General features: G+C 60.8%; 2 protein-coding genes across 4 annotated transcripts; one reads left to right on the top strand and one right to left on the bottom strand.

The window, feature by feature from the left end:
• The first annotated feature begins 2,272 nt into the window (after positions 1-2,272).
• Positions 2,273-6,380, top strand: LOC134159902 (glutamine-rich protein 2-like). Of its 2 annotated transcripts, none has more exons than XM_062611368.1 (11): positions 2,273-2,308; positions 2,784-2,852; positions 3,051-3,834; positions 3,964-4,100; positions 4,228-4,319; positions 4,471-4,552; positions 4,753-4,941; positions 5,212-5,334; positions 5,517-5,591; positions 5,919-6,083; positions 6,240-6,380. In XM_062611368.1, the coding sequence occupies exons 1-11, from the start codon at positions 2,288-2,290 to the stop codon at positions 6,363-6,365; spliced, it is 1,863 nt and encodes a 620-aa protein (XP_062467352.1). In that variant the 5' UTR covers positions 2,273-2,287; the 3' UTR covers positions 6,366-6,380. The 2 variants fall into 2 exon arrangements, with proteins under 2 accessions (XP_062467352.1, XP_062467351.1); XM_062611367.1 differs by having other exon boundaries at positions 4,471-4,585.
• Positions 6,381-7,293: 913 nt separating this feature from the next.
• LOC134159901 (glutamine-rich protein 2-like) lies at positions 7,294-12,711 on the bottom strand. Of its 2 annotated transcripts, none has more exons than XM_062611366.1 (14): positions 12,676-12,711; positions 12,132-12,200; positions 11,150-11,933; positions 10,884-11,020; positions 10,665-10,756; positions 10,432-10,513; positions 10,043-10,231; positions 9,650-9,772; positions 9,391-9,465; positions 8,899-9,063; positions 8,621-8,742; positions 8,217-8,282; positions 7,833-7,922; positions 7,294-7,559 (listed from the first exon to the last, which is right to left on the bottom strand). In XM_062611366.1, exons 1-14 carry the CDS (start codon positions 12,694-12,696, stop codon positions 7,370-7,372), a joined length of 2,205 nt encoding a protein of 734 aa, XP_062467350.1. In that variant the 5' UTR covers positions 12,697-12,711; the 3' UTR covers positions 7,294-7,369. The 2 variants fall into 2 exon arrangements, with proteins under 2 accessions (XP_062467350.1, XP_062467349.1); XM_062611365.1 differs by having other exon boundaries at positions 7,298-7,559; positions 10,399-10,513.
• Between the last annotated feature and the right edge of the window lie 2,930 nt (positions 12,712-15,641).

The raw sequence follows: 15,641 nt of genomic DNA, 5'->3' as shown, positions 1-15,641 counted from the left end.
TTCCAAGTACTAGGAACAAATCCTGGCTGTACTCTCTGAGCGTAGCGTGGCTGTTCAGCCTGTTGCAGGAAGAGAGTCCTGTGCTGAGAGGATTATGGAATGCATCCACTGGAGTGCATGAAGTTCCCGCAGAGGTGTTCAAGCCCCCTTGTTCTGAGCTAATGCTGGACCATGCTTTTCATCCTGGAAGCCAGTGTTCAAGGTGTGAGCAGCACTGCTCTTTTCTCCCAACTGCTTGGCAGACCTGGCAGAAGTAAGGTCAGGGCTTGTTGCCTGCTATTGCGCCGCTTGGGCTTGCTTTTCCTAGGCTGTGTTTGGCTAGTAACTGTGGAATGGCAGCCCCAGTGACCAGAGGGTTGAGCTGGTGTCCCCTGGGTCGTAGTCAGCACCACAGCCTGAGTTCTCCTCAGCCTTTGCTTCACACCTTACCCTGACGAGAAGCCAGACGCAGCTGGCTAACCTGAAGCCAGGAGATGACTCAAAATCCCTACCTGCTTTAGGAAAACTGGCCAGCCCTGAGGGCTGCCTAGAAAGCACGACTAGTCCCTGGGGGTGTCTGCGGAGCTCCTGAGCCTAAAGCTCTGCCACTTCCTGAAGTGAAGGCGTAGGATCCCTCGTAAGAGGGTGAGCTTCCTGCCCCGCTGCATCTTGTCCCCACCTCTTCATGCCTACTCCCTCTTGGAATTCAATCCTCCCGGCTCGGGAAAGAAGACGACACAGAGCAAATCTCTCTTTAATGACTGAAAATGAATCTCTCATCTCTTTGAAAAGAGCAAGGCATCTGTTCTGCCTCTGGCTTGCCCACCCTCATTCTCCGAGAGCCTCACCGCAGGAGGGAGGCGTCGGTTCTCCGGCATGGTGGGACCTGGAGGTTTCTGCGGGAAAAGATGTTCTTGGGGATTCTTTCTGTCACTACTTGTCTGATGTGTGACTGCTTCCAAGATGTTTTGGAGTCCTCTCCTTCCTCGGGTTGTGTGGAAGCTTGTGTCTGTCTGCGCTGCTTTTTCCTGGTTGTGCAGTCCTTTGCTCTGGAGGGAGACGCTCAAAATGTGTGCGGTGATGCTGTCAGCAGCAGCCTTCCCCCCAGCATGGCCACGCCTAAGGGAGAGAGTAAAACCTGTCCTGCTTTTGCCACATAGCTCTGCCGTGCTCGGCAGGACAGCTTGCCTTTCTGGGGCGCTAAGGTTCCCTGGGCACGGGCTGGCGGAAGCGGGGTCGGGCCCGGAACCGTCAGCCATGCGCTAGAACTGCGGGAGGGGAGAAGGCCGCGGGGCGTTGCCTAGCAACGGGTGTTTTCCGCAGCGCCGCCCTCTGTGAGCTCCGGACAATGGGCGTCGGGGAGCGTCGAGGTCAGTAAAGAGGGCAGGTGGTGGGGCAGGGTCAGCTGCTGCAGGTACGGGGCCGGGGGGAGCAGGGAACGGGGGTCAGGGGGGCCGGCGGTAGGGCTGGAGGGCGCAGAGGCGGCGGGGACGGGGCCGCGGCATCCCTGAGGGAGCGTGAGCAGGAGGAAGGCTGCCGGCTGCCCGCTATCTCTCCTACCGCCAGCAGGTCAGAGTCGTGTTGTCGGCCATAGCGGCAGCGATGGCTCTGCTCAGCTTGACCCAGCTGCTGGACGCCACTTTCGGGACGACCGATGTCGAGGCCGTGAACTTCCGAGCGCTGCGCAACCTGCTGCAGGCCATGCTGGGGCACCTGGGCCTTCAGGATCGCTCCACCCGAGGCTTGGAGCAGCCTGTGGGGCGGGACAGGGCAATGACCCTGGCTGCGGGGAGCCAGGCCCTGCAGCCGGGTGAGCAGCTGCCTGCAAAGGACCCACTGCAGGACACCCCCAGCGGCTCCGAAGCTGATGTGGCTGCCGACGTGGGACAGCTGGTGGGAAAGGTAGAAACTGACGAGAGCAGCAGCTCCGAGGCAGAGGCTCTCCCCAGTCCCCTGGGTGCTCCCCCACTGAAGCGCCTCCTCCTGCAGGGGTGTCTCTTTGCCCTTGGCATCAGTTTCAGCGCTCCTGCTCAGAGTTCAGCACGGGCGGGCAGGCAGGGCTGGATGCAGCCCTGCTGACAGGGGTTTGTGTGATGGCTTCCACTGGGGCAGGGTGGGGACCAAGTTCCTGGTCTGCAGGGACCCTCCTGTGGGGCTCATGCCTGCCACCCTCCTCTCCTAGGACACGTCTGTCTACCAGGATCTCCTTGAGGAGATTAGCCAGATGAAGGAGGCGCAGTCCCGCAGGCAGGAAGAAATCCGCATGATGCAGGAAGAAATCCGCATGATGCAGGAAGAAATCCGCCTGATGCAGGAGGCGCTTGGCTTGGTGAGCTGCTGCTGGTGTCCCCAGGAGGGAGCTGGCCTCTTGTTGCCCTGCCTGCATCACCCTGCACCTCCCTGCGGACCCTGTCCTCCGGCCTTGGGTGTCACCCAGTGTGAGGGGCACTGGGAGGGGAGAGTAGGAAGGGTGTCCCAAGAGGGAAGCATGGGAGCTCGCCCACCCTACGTGGAGCCCCGGGGAGGGCAGAAATGGGCAGCGCTGCCTGCAGCTCAAGCTGCTGGTAGAGGTAACTGTGTGTGTCCGCCCAAGTGGCGCTAAGGCACTTCTTAACTAAACACCCATTAAAGTAGCATGGGTGCTGGGAAGGAGGGTCAAGATCTACTGGTGCAATACAGCAGCAGCCCCCAAGCACAAGCCTGCCCAGCGTCCATCTGTCTAGTGCCCAGGTTAAGTTGCAGGTGCTTCTGTTCAGTCTTGTTCTTGTGTGCTGACTGCCGTCCTTCTCCTCGCCCCGCTCTAGGGGAACCTCCGGGACACTGCTGGCCGGCTGCCAGGCCTCTGCAACCTAAGGACTCTGGCCAGTGATGTGGTATGGTTACAAGCACGCCGGATCCTGCTACGGTGCAGGAGGCGGCTGCATCCCTAGGGGACGTATCTCTGCAGGCGGTATCTCTGCATTAGGGCATGGTCCCCAGCGGTGCTGGCTGTGAGGGGGAGTGCTCCTGTGGGTCCCGCCGTGCCCCTGGCTACATGGCGGGGGTAAACCCTTGATCCCTTCCTTCCCCAGCAAATGCTGAAGGAAAGGCTGGGCCTGTACCCAGACCCAGACGAGGTGACCAACATGGTGCACTGGGATGTGCTGGAGGATTGCCTGGTGGGCAGCAAAGGAGACCAAGGAAGAGATGGAGGAAGACCCAGAGGAGAACAAGAAGGAGACCAGTCTGCCACCACCAAGCCTCCCACTTCAGATATGGACAGCCCACATGGGGCAAGCTCAGTGCTGGGATCTAGAGACAGCTCGGTGGAGCTGAAGGATCCAGGGACAGCTCTAACGGCCCCTAAGCAGCAGGCAAGCGTTCCCTCAGATCAGAGGAGGAACGCTAGCACCACAGCGATGATGCAGACAGTGTGTCAGGACGCACAGACCAGCAGCTTGGGGACACAGCCAACCCAGCCAGAGTCCACGGGCACCCAGACCACCACCCTGGGGATGCAGCCAGAGCCCACCGTCCCTCAGACCACCACCTCAGGGGAGCGGCTCGGCACACAGCTTCACGAGGCAGGCCCCCTGGCAGCAGGGACTCTCTTGCCGACAGCCCAGGGATTCGAGATCCCGCTCGACACTGATCCCAGGGCCACGTCCCACTTGCAAGAGCTGGCCTTGCCCTCGCGCTCCAGCAGTGCCTACCACAACGCCTACAATTGCTACGTGGAGACGGTGGAGGCTCTCAAGCAGATTGGGGAGCTCAGACACCTCTGTGCTCCCCTGAAGGAGCAGGTGGCCCAGCTAGAAGCCACCAAATTGGACGCGACTGAACTGGAGAAGCTGCGCCTGCTCCTCCAGGAGAGAGGTGGGAGCTCTGGGAGGCTTGTGGGGGGTGCTGGAAATGCTGCGTCTGGAGCTCGTTGTGCTCAGAGCCTGGCCCGTAGAGTGAGACCCCTTCACTGACAGTGTGTCCCCTTGTACCACGTTCTTCTAGGCCAGGAGAGCGTTGCCAACACGCTGGGTGACCTCCAGGCCCCGGTGCCATCCCTGCAGGGCCTGGCCAGTGACCTGCAGGGCTTGTCCAGGGACCTGCAGGGCGTGGCCAGGGACCTGCAGGGCGAGAAGGGAAAGGTAAGGAGTCCCCGAGGGAGATGCAGGGATGCTGGGAGAGTTGGGCACGGAGGAGGCAGCTGGAGAGCCCCTGTGCTGGGATGGCACAGGGGCCATGCCCTGACTCTGCCCCCACTGCCGTTCCCAGATCAGGAAGCTGGAGAGTGCCCTTGGCAAACTGGAGGCAGCCAGAGCCAGCTGGCAAATGGACCTCAGCAACCAACGCAGCCTGCCATTGGGGTAAAAGGACAGGAGAGGGTTTCGTACCCTGTGGGGCTGCAAGGGAGCCCAGGAGGGCTGGGAGCATCCCATGATGGGGGGTGACGGATGCCCCCTGAGCAATGAAGCTTCTGAAGACTAAGCCTACCTCTGTCCCCGTCTCGCTGGCCAGGTCCACACCGCAGGAGGTAAAGTGGGACAGGAAGGATCTGGCAGAGAAGCAGCAAATAAGCAAGGCTGCACTGGATCAGTTGGTGGCCCAGACGGGCGAGGAGGAGCGGGAGCAGGTGAGGTGTGGGGGGAGCTCTCACCACCCGCTGGTTCGGTGAGGTGGTCCTGGTGGGGTTCCCAGGCACATCCCCTGGCTTGCTGGGGCCATGGAGCCCCCACGGCTCCTGGGATTGTTGGTTGCATGTGTCCCATCTCAGAGGTGATTCCTCTTCCCCTTCTGCAGCTGGAAGAGCTGAGCGTGATGGAGAGCACGGGGCAGGAGGAGGCCGCATGCCCCACCTGCAGCAGCAACGTCAGCACGCGTTTGGGGAAGCTTCTGCAGCGCTATGAGAAGCTGCAGGGGTTGGTGGACTCCCTTATGTCAAGCAAGAAGAGGGGCAAGGTGGTGAGGGAGCTGCCAGGGAAGAGCCAGGTAGGGAGATGGCAGCATGGGGGACTTTGGGAGGGGGCTGCCAGAACCATGCCCGGCTGTTTGTGCTTCGGTGTTATGTGGGGGAGTTCCTTGCTCCCCCCCACATTATCTTGTAAAGTCTGCAGCATAGAGGGGGATTCAAGCCATGCTGCAAATGTCCTGCTGGCACTGAGAGCCTACGGCCACTGGCCCAGTAAGCCAGGTCTGTCCCCGTGGGGCAGCCACCCCACCTTGCGTGGCACTACCTTGTTATTTTCCTCCCTGGAGCAGGACCAGGAGACGCTGAAGCGTGTGCAGGCTGCCATCCTGCAGATGCAAGGGGAGTATGAAAAGCTCAACTCTGTCACGGGGAGGCTCCTGGATGACAGTCGCCAGCAGCAGAAAGATATCGAGGTAGATGGCTGAAAGCCCCATGGGCTTAGGGCCTCCTCCAGGCAGAGCCCAGGTTGGGGACCATAAGCGAATTTCCCCGTGGAGGTTAAAAGTACCTTAACCCAGAGGATTCTTCGGGGGGGGGGGGGGAGAAGCAGGAGTGCTCCTGCCACAATGTCACATGATGCTTTCTGTGTTGGAAGGGTCTGTTCCAGTCCATGGAGAGGCTGGAGAAGGAGAAGGCAGACAAGGAGGACCTGGAGCTGGGAATGGATGAGGTACAACCTCAAGGGGCCTAAGCAGCAGCCAAGGGGGTCCTGGGCAGGGTGACAAATGCCCCTTGTCCCCTGGGAGCTTGGTGGCAGAGCTGGTCTGCGGGAGGGAGGATTTCTAGCCCAGCTGCAGGTCCCTCCGTCTCCCCCCGTGTCCCTTGGGCTGGTGGGACCGACCCCGTGGTGGTGATGGGGCGAGTGGGAGCACACAGCCGTGGGAGGGGCACAGTGGTCCTGCAGAAGTGCTATTGCCTCTGCCCCTGCGATGAGCTGACCCTGGCTCTTGCACCTCCGTCCTTTCGCCACCGTTCTCCTGCCTTTCCCTGTCGCTAGAAAGCAGAAAAGGGCGCCTTGGAAAGCAAAGTCAGTCGCACCCAATTTGAGGCGAGCCTGGAGCTGCTGAACAAGAGAAACCAGGAGGTGCTGAGCCGGGTGACAGGCCAGGAGCATGGGCTGCACGAGGTCCAGCAGCAGCTGCGGGAGGAGATGGCCACCAAGGTGAGGGGCGGCTCATCACCGCTGCACAAAACTGGCACCTTCGGGGCTTGGTGGCCCAAAGCAGCATCCTCCTGAGGATACCTGCTCCTGGCTTTTCCCTGGGGATGCAGTCTCCCATCCCGGAGCCGCTACCTGAGGGAGTGTGTCTGTCTGCAGCTGGATCGCCTGGAGCTGGGGCCATTCCAGCAACGGCTGGAGGAACAGTGGAAGAGCAGCCTTGAGCAGCTCAAGAAAATGGCACCACTGACAGAAGCTGACGATGCAGCTGGGATTAGGAAGTGAGTGCAACAGGGACAGCACTCGCCTTGTTCCTGCTTTCTCCTTGCCTGCATCCCCTGTTCCCATGGTGCTCTGGGTGCCTGTGGCAGTGGTTCCCACAGCATTGGAGGTTTTTGGGCGCTCCCCTCTGTGGACTCCTCTGTGCCTAAGCCGAGGTGGAGCTTTTTCCCAGGAGGCAGCCCGCAACCAAGCACTCTCCCTCATCCTATCGCCTTTCTTCTGTAACCAGCCAGCAGCTTGGGGAGATGGGTGCTGGTGGTGTTCCAGACCAGGCATGGGGTTTGGGGCGTCTGCCTCTGAGGGTCCGATCGTGCCCAGCGCCTTCCACAGGCCTGCCCATCAGCGGGAGGATTAGGACCTCTCCCTGAGGGCAGCAGGCAGGGGATGCCATGAGGTACAAGCCTATGGGGTTCGGGGTGCTGCCACGAGCCAGGGTGGGTCATTTGTCGCCTGTCACCCACTGATGGCTCTTGCCCTCCCCAGGCCTATCCCGCCCATCCCACCACTTCCACCTCTGGTCCCTCGCATCGCTGGACAATCCCACCCTCTTTTAAAGACAGAGCAAACCCACAGGTAGGGGACATGGGACCCATCCCCATCCCTGGGCTGCAGGATGGCTCTGTCCCAGCAAGGGAGAGTCCTTCCCTGTGCTGCTGCCACCACCCTTCCCACCCAGGTGCCAATTTGCTACCACCTAGCAAGGGCTCTGCTCCCTCCCCCAGGGCAGGGCAGGGACAGCTCGTGGAGGTGCCAGATGTGCCACTGTTTTCAGCTCCTTCAGTGACACGTGGCCGCGGGCCAAGGGCAGATGCTTCAGGCCACACAGGCGCTTTGCCTTTCCTGGCCCAACTGCTCTATCGTGTCGAGCTGGGGAGGAGAGAACGCGTTGGCTAAAGCACGGGGCTGAATTCAGCATCCCCAAGCAACCCCCTATACCCATCTCTCCTGGGGAAACTGAGGCATGGCTCCCCCACCCCAGATGCTCAGCATCGCCCTCCCAACCTCAGTCAGCCCCGCCGGATCCCTTCTTTCTTCATCCCTACCTTGCTGGGAAGCAGGGTGGAGGGCTGGAGTGCCTGTGGGGCGCTGGGCTGGAGAAGCTGGAGGTGCAGGCTGCGCTGCAGCGGGTGTGTGAGGGGATGCTGGCCCCCACACTGCCGTGGCAAGGTGGGGTACCTGCATGCAGCCATCCGCTCCCTGCAGGATAGGGTATGGGGACACTCAGCACCCAGCACGCAACTCGGCACATGTGGCTTCAGCGCCACTGAGAGAGAGGTGGGGCAGCACAGTGGGGAGGCTGTGAAACCCCCAGGCCTGGGGCAAGCACAGCTGAGCCTCTGTGGCACATCTCTGCTTCCCTGCCCTGCCCAGGGAGCAGAGCCCTTTACCCCGACTCAGGGAAGGACTCTCCCTTGCTGGGACAGAGCCATCCTGCAGCCCAGGGATGGGGATGGGTCCCATGTCCCCTACCTGTGGGTTTGCTCTGTCTTTAAAAGAGGGTGGGATTGTCCAGCGATGCGAGGGACCAGAGGTGGAAGTGGTGGGATGGGCGGGATAGGCCTGGGGAGGGCAAGAGCCATCAGTGGGTGACAGGCGACAAATGACCCACCCTGGCTCGTGGCAGCACCCCGAACCCCATAGGCTTGTACCTCATGGCATCCCCTGCCTGCTGCCCTCAGGGAGAGGTCCTAATCCTCCCGCTGATGGGCAGGCCTGTGGAAGGCGCTGGGCACGATCGGACCCTCAGAGGCAGACGCCCCAAACCCCATGCCTGGTCTGGAACACCACCAGCACCCATCTCCCCCCATCCCACCCATGCAGACTCCTGATGCGCCTGTGTTAGGCGCTACTTACGAGCCAGGCACCCGCATGCTGAGTTGCCTGTCACAAGACAGGCACTGGAAATCCGCCAGCAGCTGCCTGGGGAGGGGAGAAAGGGCTGGGTGAGTTGGGAAACCTGGTTTTGAGCCTGCTTTAACCCCGCCCCCCCCCCCCCCCCCCCCCACCAACAAGGTCCCAAGCTGCTGGCTGGTTACAGAAGAAAGGCGATAGGATGAGGGAGAGTGCTTGGTTGCGGGCTGCCTCCTGGGAAAAAGCTCCACCTCGGCTTAGGCACAGAGGAGTCCACAGAGGGGAGCGCCCAAAAACCTCCAATGCTGTGGGAACCACTGCCACAGGCACCCAGAGCACCATGGGAACAGGGGATGCAGGCAAGGAGAAAGCAGGAACAAGGCGAGTGCTGTCCCTGTTGCACTCACTTCCTAATCCCAGCTGCATCGTCAGCTTCTGTCAGTGGTGCCATTTTCTTGAGCTGCTCAAGGCTGCTCTTCCACTGTTCCTCCAGCCGTTGCTGGAATGGCCCCAGCTCCAGGCGATCCAGCTGCAGACAGACACACTCCCTCAGGTAGCGGCTCCGGGATGGGAGACTGCATCCCCAGGGAAAAGCCAGGAGCAGGTATCCTCAGGAGGATGCTGCTTTGGGCCACCAAGCCCCGAAGGTGCCAGTTTTGTGCAGCGGTGATGAGCCGCCCCTCACCTTGGTGGCCATCTCCTCCCGCAGCTGCTGCTGGACCTCGTGCAGCCCATGCTCCTGGCCTGTCACCCGGCTCAGCACCTCCTGGTTTCTCTTGTTCAGCAGCTCCAGGCTCGCCTCAAATTGGGTGCGACTGACTTTGCTTTCCAAGGCGCCCTTTTCTGCTTTCTAGCGACAGGGAAAGGCAGGAGAACGGTGGCGAAAGGACGGAGGTGCAAGAGCCAGGGTCAGCTCATCGCAGGGGCAGAGGCAATAGCACTTCTGCAGGACCACTGTGCCCCTCCCACGGCTGTGTGCTCCCACTCGCCCCATCACCACCACGGGGTCGGTCCCACCAGCCCAAGGGACACGGGGGGAGACGGAGGGACCTGCAGCTGGGCTAGAAATCCTCCCTCCCGCAGACCAGCTCTGCCACCAAGCTCCCAGGGGACAAGGGGCATTTGTCACCCTGCCCAGGACCCCCTTGGCTGCTGCTTAGGCCCCTTGAGGTTGTACCTCATCCATTCCCAGCTCCAGGTCCTCCTTGTCTGCCTTCTCCTTCTCCAGCCTCTCCATGGACTGGAACAGACCCTTCCAACACAGAAAGCATCATGTGACATTGTGGCAGGAGCACTCCTGCTTCTCCCCCCCCCCTCCCCCCAAGAATCCTCTGGGTTAAGGTACTTTTAACCTCCACGGGGAAATTCGCTTATGGTCCCCAACCTGGGCTCTGCCTGGAGGAGGCCCTAAGCCCATGGGGCTTTCAGCCATCTACCTCGATATCTTTCTGCTGCTGCCGACTGTCATCCAGGAGCCTCCCCGTGACAGAGTTGAGCTTTTCATACTCCCCTTGCATCTGCAGGATGGCAGCCTGCACACGCTTCAGCGTCTCCTGGTCCTGCTCCAGGGAGGAAAATAACAAGGTAGTGCCACGCAAGGTGGGGTGGCTGCCCCACGGGGACAGACCTGGCTTACTGGGCCAGTGGCCGTAGGCTCTCAGTGCCAGCAGGACATTTGCAGCATGGCTTGAATCCCCCTCTATGCTGCAGACTTTACAAGATAATGTGGGGGGGAGCAAGGAACTCCCCCACATAACACCGAAGCACAAACAGCCGGGCATGGTTCTGGCAGCCCCCTCCCAAAGTCCCCCATGCTGCCATCTCCCTACCTGGCTCTTCCCTGGCAGCTCCCTCACCACCTTGCCCCTCTTCTTGCTTGACATAAGGGAGTCCACCAACCCCTGCAGCTTCTCATAGCGCTGCAGAAGCTTCCCCAAACGCGTGCTGACGTTGCTGCTGCAGGTGGGGCATGCGGCCTCCTCCTGCCCCGTGCTCTCCATCACGCTCAGCTCTTCCAGCTGCAGAAGGGGAAGAGGAATCACCTCTGAGATGGGACACATGCAACCAACAATCCCAGGAGCCGTGGGGGCTCCATGGCCCCAGCAAGCCAGGGGATGTGCCTGGGAACCCCACCAGGACCACCTCACCGAACCAGCGGGTGGTGAGAGCTCCCCCCACACCTCACCTGCTCCCGCTCCTCCTCGCCCGTCTGGGCCACCAACTGATCCAGTGCAGCCTTGCTTATTTGCTGCTTCTCTGCCAGATCCTTCCTGTCCCACTTTACCTCCTGCGGTGTGGACCTGGCCAGCGAGACGGGGACAGAGGTAGGCTTAGTCTTCAGAAGCTTCATTGCTCAGGGGGCATCCGTCACCCCCCATCATGGGATGCTCCCAGCCCTCCTGGGCTCCCTTGCAGCCCCACAGGGTACGAAACCCTCTCCTGTCCTTTTACCCCAATGGCAGGCTGCGTTGGTTGCTGAGGTCCATTTGCCAGCTGGCTCTGGCTGCCTCCAGTTTGCCAAGGGCACTCTCCAGCTTCCTGATCTGGGAACGGCAGTGGGGGCAGAGTCAGGGCATGGCCCCTGTGCCATCCCAGCACAGGGGCTCTCCAGCTGCCTCCTCCGTGCCCAACTCTCCCAGCATCCCTGCATCTCCCTCGGGGACTCCTTACCTTTCCCTTCTCGCCCTGCAGGTCCCTGGCCACGCCCTGCAGGTCCCTGGACAAGCCCTGCAGGTCACTGGCCAGGCCCTGCAGGGATGGCACCGGGGCCTGGAGGTCACCCAGCGTGTTGGCAACGCTCTCCTGGCCTAGAAGAACGTGGTACAAGGGGACACACTGTCAGTGAAGGGGTCTCACTCTACGGGCCAGGCTCTGAGCACAACGAGCTCCAGACGCAGCATTTCCAGCACCCCCCACAAGCCTCCCAGAGCTCCCACCTCTCTCCTGGAGGAGCAGGCGCAGCTTCTCCAGTTCAGTCGCGTCCAATTTGGTGGCTTCTAGCTGGGCCACCTGCTCCTTCAGGGGAGCACAGAGGTGTCTGAGCTCCCCAATCTGCTTGAGAGCCTCCACCGTCTCCACGTAGCAATTGTAGGCGTTGTGGTAGGCACTGCTGGAGCGCGAGGGCAAGGCCAGCTCTTGCAAGTGGGACGTGGCCCTGGGATCAGTGTCGAGCGGGATCTCGAATCCCTGGGCTGTCGGCAAGAGAGTCCCTGCTGCCAGGGGGCCTGCCTCGTGAAGCTGTGTGCCGAGCCGCTCCCCTGAGGTGGTGGTCTGAGGGACGGTGGGCTCTGGCTGCATCCCCAGGGTGGTGGTCTGGGTGCCCGTGGACTCTGGCTGGGTTGGCTGTGTCCCCAAGCTGCTGGTCTGTGCGTCCTGACACACTGTCTGCATCATCGCTGTGGTGCTAGCGTTCCTCCTCTGATCTGAGGGAACGCTTGCCTGCTGCTTAGGGGCCGTTAGAGCTGTCCCTGGATCCTTCAGCTCCACCGAGCTGTCTCTAGATCCCAGCACTGAGCTTGCCCCATGTGGGCTGTCCATATCTGAAGTGGGAGGCTTGGTGGTGGCAGACTGGTCTCCTTCTTGTTCTCCTCTGGGTCTTCCTCCATCTCTTCCTTGGTCTCCTTTGCTGCCCACCAGGCAATCCTCCAGCACATCCCAGTGCACCATGTTGGTCACCTCGTCTGGGTCTGGGTACAGGCCCAGCCTTTCCTTCAGCATTTGCTGGGGAAGGAAGGGATCAAGGGTTTACCCCCGCCATGTAGCCAGGGGCACGGCGGGACCCACAGGAGCACTCCCCCTCACAGCCAGCACCGCTGGGGACCATGCCCTAATGCAGAGATACCGCCTGCAGAGATACGTCCCCTAGGGATGCAGCCGCCTCCTGCACCGTAGCAGGATCCGGCGTGCTTGTAACCATACCACATCACTGGCCAGAGTCCTTAGGTTGCAGAGGCCTGGCAGCCGGCCAGCAGTGTCCCGGAGGTTCCCCTAGAGCGGGGCGAGGAGAAGGACGGCAGTCAGCACACAAGAACAAGACTGAACAGAAGCACCTGCAACTTAACCTGGGCACTAGACAGATGGACGCTGGGCAGGCTTGTGCTTGGGGGCTGCTGCTGTATTGCACCAGTAGATCTTGACCCTCCTTCCCAGCACCCATGCTACTTTAATGGGTGTTTAGTTAAGAAGTGCCTTAGCGCCACTTGGGCGGACACACACAGTTACCTCTACCAGCAGCTTGAGCTGCAGGCAGCGCTGCCCATTTCTGCCCTCCCCGGGGCTCCACGTAGGGTGGGCGAGCTCCCATGCTTCCCTCTTGGGACACCCTTCCTACTCTCCCCTCCCAGTGCCCCTCACACTGGGTGACACCCAAGGCCGGAGGACAGGGTCCGCAGGGAGGTGCAGGGTGATGCAGGCAGGGCAACAAGAGGCCAGCTCCCTCCTGGGGACACCAGCAGCAGCTCACCAAGCCAAGCGCCTCCTGCATCAGGCGGATTTCTTCCTGCATCATGCGGATTTCTTCCTGCATCATGCGGATTTCTTCCTGCCTGCGGGACTGCGCCTCCTTCATCTGGCTAATCTCCTCAAGGAGATCCTGGTAGACAGACGTGTCCTAGGAGAGGAGGGTGGCAGGCATGAGCCCCACAGGAGGGTCCCTGCAGACCAGGAACTTGGTCCCCACCCTGCCCCAGTGGAAGCCATCACACAAACCCCTGTCAGCAGGGCTGCATCCAGCCCTGCCTGCCCGCCCGTGCTGAACTCTGAGCAGGAGCGCTGAAACTGATGCCAAGGGCAAAGAGACACCCCTGCAGGAGGAGGCGCTTCAGTGGGGGAGCACCCAGGGGACTGGGGAGAGCCTCTGCCTCGGAGCTGCTGCTCTCGTCAGTTTCTACCTTTCCCACCAGCTGTCCCACGTCGGCAGCCACATCAGCTTCGGAGCCGCTGGGGGTGTCCTGCAGTGGGTCCTTTGCAGGCAGCTGCTCACCCGGCTGCAGGGCCTGGCTCCCCGCAGCCAGGGTCATTGCCCTGTCCCGCCCCACAGGCTGCTCCAAGCCTCGGGTGGAGCGATCCTGAAGGCCCAGGTGCCCCAGCATGGCCTGCAGCAGGTTGCGCAGCGCTCGGAAGTTCACGGCCTCGACATCGGTCGTCCCGAAAGTGGCGTCCAGCAGCTGGGTCAAGCTGAGCAGAGCCATCGCTGCCGCTATGGCCGACAACACGACTCTGACCTGCTGGCGGTAGGAGAGATAGCGGGCAGCCGGCAGCCTTCCTCCTGCTCACGCTCCCTCAGGGATGCCGCGGCCCCGTCCCCGCCGCCTCTGCGCCCTCCAGCCCTACCGCCGGCCCCCCTGACCCCCGTTCCCTGCTCCCCCCGGCCCCGTACCTGCAGCAGCTGACCCTGCCCCACCACCTGCCCTCTTTACTGACTGACCTCGACGCTCCCCGACGCCCATTGTCCGGAGCTCACAGAGGGCGGCGCTGCGGAAAACACCCGTTGCTAGGCAACGCCCCGCGGCCTTCTCCCCTCCCGCAGTTCTAGCGCATGGCTGACGGTTCCGGGCCCGACCCCGCTTCCGCCAGCCCGTGCCCAGGGAACCTTAGCGCCCCAGAAAGGCAAGCTGTCCTGCCGAGCACGGCAGAGCTATGTGGCAAAAGCAGGACAGGTTTTACTCTCTCCCTTAGGCGTGGCCATGCTGGGGGGAAGGCTGCTGCTGACAGCATCACCGCACACATTTTGAGCGTCTCCCTCCAGAGCAAAGGACTGCACAACCAGGAAAAAGCAGCGCAGACAGACACAAGCTTCCACACAACCCGAGGAAGGAGAGGACTCCAAAACATCTTGGAAGCAGTCACACATCAGACAAGTAGTGACAGAAAGAATCCCCAAGAACATCTTTTCCCGCAGAAACCTCCAGGTCCCACCATGCCGGAGAAATCGACGCCTCCCTCCTGCGGTGAGGCTCTCGGAGAATGAGGGTGGGCAAGCCAGAGGCAGAACAGATGCCTTGCTCTTTTCAAAGAGATGAGAGATTCATTTTCAGTCATTAAAGAGAGATTTGCTCTGTGTCGTCTTCTTTCCCGAGCCGGGAGGATTGAATTCCAAGAGGGAGTAGGCATGAAGAGGTGGGGACAAGATGCAGCGGGGCAGGAAGCTCACCCTCTTATGAGGGATCCTACGCCTTCACTTCAGGAAGTGGCAGAGCTTTAGGCTCAGGAGCTCCGCAGACACCCCCAGGGACTAGTCGTGCTTTCTAGGCAGCCCTCAGGGCTGGCAGAAGCTGCAAGACCCCTAAACCAGCACGGGGCCACCCCAGCACAGTCAGGCAGCAACAGCAAGGGAAGGACCTTGGGGCAGAACGGAAAGCACTGAGGTTCACTGCTGACAGGGTGGCAGATGCTGTGTCCTGCTGTGTCCTTGAGTCCACCAGCCCCAACCCACCGTCTCCCCGTAGCCTTTGGGAGCCGGTGAATGCAGAGTGCCAGTTTTCCTAAAGCAGGTAGGGATTTTGAGTCATCTCCTGGCTTCAGGTTAGCCAGCTGCGTCTGGCTTCTCGTCAGGGTAAGGTGTGAAGCAAAGGCTGAGGAGAACTCAGGCTGTGGTGCTGACTACGACCCAGGGGACACCAGCTCAACCCTCTGGTCACTGGGGCTGCCATTCCACAGTTACTAGCCAAACACAGCCTAGGAAAAGCAAGCCCAAGCGGCGCAATAGCAGGCAACAAGCCCTGACCTTACTTCTGCCAGGTCTGCCAAGCAGTTGGGAGAAAAGAGCAGTGCTGCTCACACCTTGAACACTGGCTTCCAGGATGAAAAGCATGGTCCAGCATTAGCTCAGAACAAGGGGGCTTGAACACCTCTGCGGGAACTTCATGCACTCCAGTGGATGCATTCCATAATCCTCTCAGCACAGGACTCTCTTCCTGCAACAGGCTGAGCAGCCACGCTACGCTCAGAGAGTACAGCCAGGATTTGTTCCTAGTACTTGGAAAACACAGGAACCCCATCCACAGCCTTCAGACCTCACCCAGCCCTGCGCATCCCTCGTGGGGTTTGGCTCCAAGGTTTGATCCCTTCTGGAGCTCCTGGAAACGACCCACCTGTCCTGGGCTTCTGTGTAACCTCCCGAGAGATTCGGAGAAAACTCCTGGAACAAACTCGCCAACAAAGCCGTCAAGTTGACAAGCGGGTGTTCTTTATTGCCGCGCCGGGAGACACGGGGGATAGCTCCTCCTAACGTGTATCCCCCTATTGCTATGCAAGCCGTCCTTATATAGTCACTGGGCATACATACATATTCAGGAGGCGACGCATGAATTATGTCATTTTCCAGAAAGTTTCCCGCATGCATACAAAAACATGGTGGTGGTCTTTGAGGGTCGTTTACTTCTTCCAACAATCTTCATAACTTCTGGCAGCCTTTGAAGCACCAGCCTA

This window comes from Pezoporus occidentalis, unplaced genomic scaffold (genome assembly GCF_034315485.1).
Source record: "Pezoporus occidentalis ecotype Australia unplaced genomic scaffold, CSIRO_AGI_Poc_V1 ctg1529, whole genome shotgun sequence".
Taxonomy (NCBI): domain Eukaryota; kingdom Metazoa; phylum Chordata; class Aves; order Psittaciformes; family Psittacidae; genus Pezoporus; species Pezoporus occidentalis.
The sequence above is the reverse complement of the archived record's forward strand: the minus strand, read 5'-3'. Positions and strand labels throughout refer to the sequence as shown.